This window comes from Xenopus tropicalis, chromosome 2 (genome assembly GCF_000004195.4).
Source record: "Xenopus tropicalis strain Nigerian chromosome 2, UCB_Xtro_10.0, whole genome shotgun sequence".
Taxonomy (NCBI): domain Eukaryota; kingdom Metazoa; phylum Chordata; class Amphibia; order Anura; family Pipidae; genus Xenopus; species Xenopus tropicalis.
The window spans coordinates 47,624,023-47,633,322 of NC_030678.2; the positions used below are offsets into that span (position 1 = coordinate 47,624,023).

Genomic DNA, 9,300 nt, shown 5'->3' on the forward strand with positions numbered 1-9,300 from the left:
TATTGTATCCCTCTAGAATTGCTCTATGAAGATGTATTTGCAGTATGGGAGGTCATTTGGGCTGCTAGACTCATATCCTCAGAGCATTTTGTGCTCTTCATTGCTCTGGCTCTGGTGGAGGTCTATCGGGAGATTGTACGTGACAATAATATGGACTTCACAGATATCATCAAGTTTTTTAATGGTAAGATTTTGAGTGTTTCATGCTGTAAATATGTTTGCTCATCACAAATGACAGCTGGCAGCTGCTTGTGAGATTCAGATCTCCTCGATCAGCAAGACGTTTCTGTTTTGACTAAAAGCATATAGTAAATGGAATATATGCGCAGGTCTAGGAAAGCATCTGTTAAATAAGTGTATAAGTATAAGCAAACATTCATCTAGAAAAAAGATGCTTCCTTTTCTGCTTAAACCATGATTTTGGTAGAATTACCAGCAGGAACCAATGCTGTTTCCTTGGTTGGACTGGACCAGGTTTCAAGTAGGGATGCACCGAATGCATTATTTTAGGATTCTGCCGAACCCCAAATCCTTTGTGAAAGATTCAGCTGAATACCGAACCGAATCCAAATTAGCATATGAAAATTAGGATAAGAAAGGGTTAAAGGGAACCATGTGCTGCACCTGCGGTGAAAAATTTTCAACTTCTGTGTTTATGTGACACATGGTCACAAGTCACATGGTTTTAAGGATTCAGATCAGGCAGGAACGTGGATTCGAGTAAATCGGTGCAGTCCCCAGTTTCAAGACAGATCAATATACAGATCAGTGCCGCAAATCAGAAAGCTGCATCAAACAGAATGCAAAGGCAGAGATACCCTTATGTGCCATACCCTTTAAGAAAGCAATTTTGTTCCCAAGTGGTGCCATCAGACTTATATCAGGCAGTGGTGGATGTGTGCGTCTCTGCACGCCAAGTCTCTGTACCTTGCCATTATGTGCATCGTTGCAAGGCAATGTATCCTAAGTTACCGGGAGTGTCCAAAAATTTTTGCATAGAGTGACACAGGAATTATATCAGGCAGTGGTGGATGTGCGCATCCCTGCACACCAAGTCTCTGTACCTTGCCCTTATGTGCACCATTGCTAGGCCACACATCCTTAGTTCCTGTGAACACCCAGATCTGACAAAGCCTATTGAGCACAACTGCACAGCGGTATCTTAATGTACCACAGGCAAAAAGTGCCTCTGTACTCAATAAGTGCATTTCTTACTACATTCAGTGGTGACTGAACACACCGATCCGCTATACCAAGGGGCACAACATGTGAAATTACACAGTATAAAATATTTGTAATAATCTTGTCACTCTTATTTTTTCCTGTTCTAGAAATGGCGGAACATCACGATGCACAACTAATTCTGAGGATAGCCCGGGACCTGGTACACAAGGTTCAAACACTAATTGAAAATAAATGAAGGTCATCCTCATTAATTATGGAGAACTGCAAGATGAGTCAGGCAGCACCGGGACACATGATCTCTTGCGCTGTAAATCCATAAAGACTTTTAGGATATTTTACACCCAATGGGCTAAATATTTTAAATTTGTAAAATAAGTTAAATAAATCCCCCCAAAACAAACAGCACAAATCAGGGTCCACTAAAGTGTGTTTAGGAGACACTCCTCTCATTTGCAATGAAGTTAATGTAAATAGATGGATTCTGATGAACCCTTCACTAATGGAGAGGCCATGGAATATATGGAAACTCCTGTAGGAAGGCGTAAGAGGAATTCTGTAGATACCTTCCACTGTTGGCCAAGGAATTTTGAAATATCCTCGTGTCTGTTGAGTTTGGCTGAGGATCCATGTTATGTGTTGCCCTTTGCAGACCATATTACAATTGAATGACTGTGTTTTTGTTCAGCATGCAGATATGTGTCTGGAAACTCCACTGTGATGATAAATGAAGGGCTGAGTGGCAGAACACAAACTTACTGGTGTGTAGATAGGGTTTTCCACCTCGAAGGGAAGGCCCATGTGTGGACTTGTCTGTTAATAAATCTCTTCTCATATTCCACCTGATCCCTGAACACAACACAAAAAGGCCAGATCTTTGGCCTATGGGCAACAGGCTGAAACCAGTCTCAAAGTCCTGATATTCTGTATTCCCTCCTACCAATATTAAAGGAATATAGGTGTCTGTGAGCAGAGGTATCACCCAGTGGATCCCGAAAGATGATAGTATGCATTTCCTTGGGTATAAATCCCAAACCCAAGGCCCCTTCCAGGAAAGCAAACAGAAGGAAGACAAAAAAACATTAGGAGAAATGTTTTTTTGCTTTAAATTGAATCCCGACCATAAGTTTTCACATAATAAACCATAAAATAATGTTTTAAGATTAAATTTGGCCAAAACCTGACTCATATATTAAAAATGGAATTCTGTATTCATAAACTTGCTCTTGAGGTGTCAAGGGAAAGGTAGTATGTTGGAATGAATATATATATATTTAAAGAACAGAATTTGAGCTTAGCAGAAACGACTTTTTTTCAATGTGTCTCATTGCTGGGGTGCCCCTGGGTGCTACTGAACTGCAGTGTCTCCATGGTTTGTCAGCTGGCTATAGATGATGCTGGATATAGTTTGCAGGGGCCAGACTGGGTGCTATGGTGTCAATATGAGGAGGTCAGGGTCTCAGGAATCTGCATTGATTAGACATTCTCATACCAGTGAGGTCTGTGTTGCTGCTCAGCTCACATATCATGCTGCTATCCGAGAGTTTACACACCCTGTTGGAAAAAACTGCCATGTTATTTTGGTGCCAAAAAAATCACCAACATATCATTCTGACAGGGGAATGCATGTACCTTCTTCGAGTATTATTATTGTAAATATCTTTAAGTAGTGTGTTTCTTCAATTTGCTATCATTATTTGCCAGTTAATGTGTCATTGGTCTATGAAGTCCTCTCTGAAATGTGCTGGAAGTGTAATAAATGAAAAGTAGAAGGCCATAACAGAACCATAGGGCTCATTTATTACAAGGTATAAAGTGCTAAAATCAGGTCTAAAGCAGTGCACTTTACCTGGGAGTTGCACTTGCTCACAGCAGGCAGTTTAGGGCACCCTTTCACTTGTGGGCATGCTCTCTGCGCCATCAACTGGGTGCCCATTATAGACGACCAGCCTGAGAGGGCAGAGGGCAGCTGCATTGCCCCAGCAACATGTGCAAGCACTGTGTGTATTGTGTGCTTATTTAGGCAGTTGTGCACATAGCACGCAGCATTGGTAAATGAGCCGTCATGAGATTAAAACTCAGTCTCATGTCTAAAATAAAATCCTGTGATATTCACATAAATATAAGAGCTTCCTAATCTAGGCACAAGTCATGGCCGGAGCTAGTAATATGGGGTCATCAGGAATTGCTGGAAGGCAGGGGTCATACACTGAGGAATAAAACCACATCTAACATTGAAGTATCATTGCAACAGCTGGAGAGCTGCAGTTGGATATCGCTAAAGTACATAATAAAAATATTCACTAATAAATCCTTTTATCGACATTTTACCCTCTACAGCAGTGATCCCCAACCAGTGGCTCGTGAGCAACATGTTGCTCCCCAAACCCTTGGACATTGCTCCCAGTGGCCTCAAAGCACCTGCTTATTTTTAATTATTTTTTTGAAAGTTTTAGATGCATAAAGACCATGTGTACTGCCAAACCAAGCCTCCTGTTGTCTGCCTGTCCTCACTGGGCTACCAGATAACTAATCACAGCCCTTAATGGTCACCCCCTAGGAACTTTTTTCATGCTTGTGTTACACCCAACTTTTTTTTTTATATTTAAATGTTGGTCATGGGCAAAAAAGGTTGGGGACTCCAGCACTAAAGGGACCCTGCCAGAATGTCCCTTACTCCATTAGCCTAATGGCTCTCCCTCCAGTAGCCTGGGGAAGGCTATATTTTGCATTGATCTGCTTGGTCTTGTGCAAAAGTATTAGATTCCCCCAGTTTTTTGAATGGAGCATGGATCTTAGTGCTCTGCCCAGGCTCTTCAGGCTGTACCTCCCAGCTTCTTCCAGGGGCTGTTTTAGTCTTGGTCTAAAGTGAAACAGAAATCTGATAGTGCCTCTTTGTTCTTCATTTTATAGCCAGAGTTGCACTAATTCCCAGAACCCAAGGATTATGATTTTTACTGAAATCATCTTATTTTTTTTACTTGTGTTATTTTGGTTGGTCACATCCTGCCTTTAAAGATCCAGTAACACCTAAAAAAAGTCAACATTTTATAACAGATACATAGTTTAGAATAACAAAAGCTTAAATGAACAGTAACAAAAAAAAACAAAAAAAGTAATTACAATATAATGTACTGTTGCCCTGCACTGGTACAACTGGTGTGTTTGCCTCAGAAACACTTCTATAGTTCATATTAATAAAGCTGCTGTGTAGCCCTGGGGGCAGCCATTCAAAGGAGAAAAGCCAAAGGTTACATAGCAGATAACGGATACATTACATAAATTCCCATGATATTTTACAGAGTTTATCTGTTATCTGCTATGTAACCTGTGCCTTTTCTCCTTTTTCCAGCTTGAATGGCTGCCCCCATGGCTACACAGCAGGGTATTCATATAAACTATAGAAGTGTTTCTGTAGCAAAGACACAACATTTACCAGTGCAGGGCAGCAGTACATGATATTTTTATTACTTTAATGCTCTTTCATTTTTTTAGTTAAGCGGTGATAAAGGATCAAACACATTCAACTTTCTGTCTCATTAATAACCTGTAAATAAAACATTTTCTTTTGTGACATTACTGGTCCAGTAAAGGGAAATGTAGTTTTAGTAGCCTAGAAAAGTATCAATCTGAATCATATTGCAATTGGTCGTTATTTTTATACCTTGTGTTTTACTATTGATTTTGCATAAGTGAAAAAACAAGATAGTGCCTTGTTTGTAAGGAATGAGGATGAGCCAGGGAGGACAGAATCAATCAGTAATACAATAAACCCAGTCTGATTCCGTTTCAGTGTCACCAGCAAACACATAACAGTGGAAGTGCCAGATGGGAGATATTCAATGTACCCATTCTCTTGGAAAATATTCCAAATAAAGGTCAGTGGCAAGTAGGGTTGCCATCTTTTCTGGTAAAAAATACAGGCCTTTTTATATTTTTATCTTTCTTTCCTATTAATAACATTGGTATAAAGCATCATTTTTACTGGCCAGGCCAGTAAAATACCAACCAGGTGGCAACCGGTGCCTCTCAGAAGAATTTTTTGTGGGGGGCCCGGCGTGACCAAGTTACACAACTTAGTACAATATTTAAAAATCAACAAATGAGAGGAGTCAAGGCCACTGAAACCAACTGGCCAATATTTTCTCCATTGTTTATACCTACCTCTAGAATCCCAGGCATTAGGCAATATCAGTCCATCAATAATTCGACCAGATTCAGTGTATACCTTGTGCCGGATAAAAAATCCACAGGCTAGCCTTGTTCTGCTTAAAGGATGGGAGGTGGCATGTTTTGTTGGGAGGGTATGTGCCACCGCCACCTACCCCTCATGAATTCAGAGCCGCCAAGTGCAGGTGGTGCTGTATTCATGGGGGCAGCTGCGAGTCAACTGCGGCAAGTCAAATAGAGTGGAAAGCAGCGTGCCAGTTATCCAGTTGTGCCTATTTTTTTCACTTTAAACCCCCTACTGTTTATCTACTTGACTCCATAGTCATACTTGCCCTGATTAGCACCTCTCTATCACAGAGTTCATCTTAATAGCAATTGTAGTTTCTAAAGCAATCAAACTGCCATCTTGTGTATAAGTGGCTCAGATGTAGAGTCAGGCTTATCACCTCCCCACACACACACACACAGCTATTCATGGCTTTACTTCCTGCTCTGTATACGGCACCCCTTATTGGTTCCTTGTTAGATCATTTTGGCATGTACCCACCACTAAACTACTCATTCCTCCAATCACCAACATGCATTTTGGTTTGTTTTTGTTAAATATTTAATAAATGATTGGTGAGTGTCTTAAAATACCATTGACTCTTGTCAGGGATACATTTAGGTCTGATGTGCCCCCCCCCCCCCCATTACAGATTGGACATCCCATGATGTCACTTCCACTAGAGATGGTACTCTGCACCCTCACCCCACTCCCCCCAACTCTGCCACCAGATTTGCCTAGGTATTATCTGGCAGCTGAAGGGTGTTTCATTTCTTTATTTTAAGTAATTTAATGGATTATACAGGCAATCAATGGTGCCCCCAAAGCTGCTGCCCCTGGCACAGGCTCCTGGCTGCCTATATAAACACAGCCCTGACTCTCCTCATATATTGATTTTTAGCTCTACAAATTTGACACTGGGCAGCTTGCAACCTGGCCACAATCTGTAACTTATATTGGCTGACTTTGTTGTAATTTTACATTCCTCATGCCAATATCCTATTAACAGTGTAAGTATGTAACAAGGGAGACATTGGGGTTGATCACACAACAGTGTCTGTTTTTGATAATGTTGTCTCAGTATTGATTTCAGTCACCACCGCCTGTCTGTGCTGCTTTGTGAAAGGGTGGGGGTGCACCCTCAGGCAGCGAAATTAATAGCTTCTTAAAAATACACCCTTTTTAATTTTTTAAATTACAAATATATTTATTAAAATAAGATTTTTATGAAAGTGCCGTACAGATCTTGGTATTTTAGGCATCAAGATTGATTAGAAGACTGGACTATTTGCAGTATTTCACCCCTTTGTACAAGAAACACAATGAAGCCGATGTTAAACTGTCTCTGTTATCACTAACTCAAAAGCGCACACAAAGAATTAGTATTATCTTCCAACCCAGATATGTAGAAAAGAGAGTTTCTTTTGGACAACGGACAGTTGTTGCCTTGGAGTGAACCAATGGGATGGGGGGTGCTCACTTACAGATGGACTCTGCATAAATCTGGGCACATTGCCCTACGGAATTGTCCCAAGATTGTGTTTGCCGATGTCTTTTCTTTTTTCTGTTTGGAGACGTTATTCATTCTCAGCCATTGCCATGTACCAACCAGATACAGTATATTTATCTTTCAGTCTACAAATTATAAATAAAATATGTTTTTTTGTGAATAATTCATTTTTGTTCATATGTTTTTGTGAATAATGCATGGTTTTTAAAGGAAAGCTTGTCTCCAGAATGAATACTTAACCAACAGTTTATATTATGTTAAGTGACCTATTAAAGAATCTCGCCAAACTGAACTATATTTATCAGTAAATATTGCCCTTTTACATCCTTTCCCTTGATCCACCATTTAGTGATGGGCTGTGTGCTCCCCCAGAGATCACATGACCAGAAATAATGCAGCGCTAACTGTAACAGGAAGTAGTGTGGGAGTAAATAGGCTGATGTGACCCTTGGTTTGTTTGTGTGCTCTGTGAATCGTATGATCCCAGGGGGCGGCCCTTAGTATTTAAAATGGCAGTTTTCTATTTAGGATTACCCATTGGCACATACTACTAAAAAAGTATATATTTATGAAAAAGGTTTATTTATAGATGAGTTGGATTATGTAATATGTATTTATAGAAAGCTACATTGTTGGGGGTTATAGTTTTCCTTTAAGCTTACTGGTTTTATAGCTTTACTAGTTTTTTCCCTGCAACTTCTGACACCTTGCATCATGGGAATGAATCACGAGAAAAAATTACGAGAAAAACACGAGAGAACAAACAAAACAACACAAACGGTCACAGGGTACTACTCTTGGACCTAAAAGGGCTATGGGGTGCTACATACCAGTTGGTCAACAAGAGGGTGAGTGGTCTTCAGGGCAGCAAGCAGCACACAGGGTCAGAGTTAAGGGGGAACTAGAAAAGCAAAATGTCACCTTACCAAGGACTGATTCCCCCACACTGACATTTATCTAGGTTCGTGCTGCCCAACTGAGGACACAGGTTGGATGAGATGTACCAAGTCATTGTTATGGCTCCTCCCAGCTCAAGGGATCCTCTGACTTTTTTAGTAAGGCATCATTATCATTTGCACATAAACTCTACCCAATAACTGTCAGAATCAATTCAGCGAGAAATTCAGTTCAGAAAATCCTCTGATAAATCTCATTGAAGTCTATGGGGAAAAAACTGGAACTGAATTAGGAGCAAAGCTTTTTCTCCTCGAATTAAAACTCGTCCGTGAGTTTGTGATAAACCATGAGAACTTTTTCTCACTGAATTGAATCTGGCCCAGTGTTGTATCTTGTATATTTAGCATTATAGCTTATGGAGACCAGATTTTGTAGGATCTTACAAAATCTTGTGTAGTTGTGTGCTGTTGCATGAGAAGATCAGATTAAATCTCACTCACAAGATCCATGAAGTTTAGACCTTACTCTAAAGCCCTTGGCTTCAGGTGACACAAGACCTTTCCTATAATAGAGTTAAATTGGGAGAAATGGTGGTATTTACCATTTACGTGCCACAAATTGTTATAGTGTCTAGTGCCCTTTCAATGAGCTGGTGTTAAAGTTGGTAATGCAGATTCAATGTGCCGACATAAGATTAAAAACATATTCAAATAAATTAATATAAAACCCCCTCAGGAGGAAACAATATGGTGTAAATGTATTTTCATTCATAATTGCGCCTTTCTGCAATTCAAGATTTAAGAGCACAGGAAAAAAAGCACAATCACAAATCATTTTTAAAACTCATGATTTATTAAAGTCACTATTTATTAAAGAAAAATCTTGGAAGTTAAAAAGATGACATTTTAGAGCCTTATTTTTTCAAAAATGGAACAATGTGATTTTTCATGACGACACAATCAATAAGAGGTAAACAATTGCGGAGAAATGTTGCAGATTTTTTCCTCTAACTTGAGAAATGATAAGTCGGCCTCCCCGTGTGCTGCATGATCACAGTGATCACTGCACCAATCTGATAAACACATTAAATTGTCACTTGTAATTATTGTGCCTTAAAGCTAAAAACGTGTGCCTATATATAACATTGGCTACAGCATTTACATTTTTTACCAGTAGAGGGCGATATTGGCAAAAAAAACCATTCACAATAAAATTGTGATTTCAATGTACAAGGAGCAGTTATATCTCATGGTGCTTTATAATAAAGCAAAACTTGCACCATACTTACAATTACACACTCCAAATAGACAAGAAGTCATCTAGAGCTAAAGGAAAGAATCAATCCAAACTGCAACACTTTCTTCTCCTAATTCCCTTTTCTTGCAGAATTCCTAATCATCCCAACTCACGCCCCCCGTCCCCCTTAGTGCCATGAGGAATTTGCCTTGACACTGGTGTTACATGAAGGTTCCTGCTGATGTTGAATATACGTTAT

General features: G+C 39.8%; 1 protein-coding gene across 2 annotated transcripts in view; it reads left to right on the forward strand.

Moving 5' to 3' along the window:
- sgsm2 (small G protein signaling modulator 2) overlaps nt 1-7,075 on the forward strand; it is a 177,191-nt gene extending 170,116 nt beyond the window's left edge. For both annotated transcript variants that reach the window (XM_002935293.5, XM_031896765.1), the window contains 2 exons: nt 17-184; nt 1,332-7,075. In XM_002935293.5, coding sequence (XP_002935339.2) covers nt 17-184; nt 1,332-1,420 — 257 coding nt within the window. In that variant the 3' untranslated portion in view covers nt 1,421-7,075. The remainder of the gene's footprint in view (nt 1-16; nt 185-1,331) is intronic.
- Nucleotides 7,076-9,300: the final 2,225 nt, after the last annotated feature.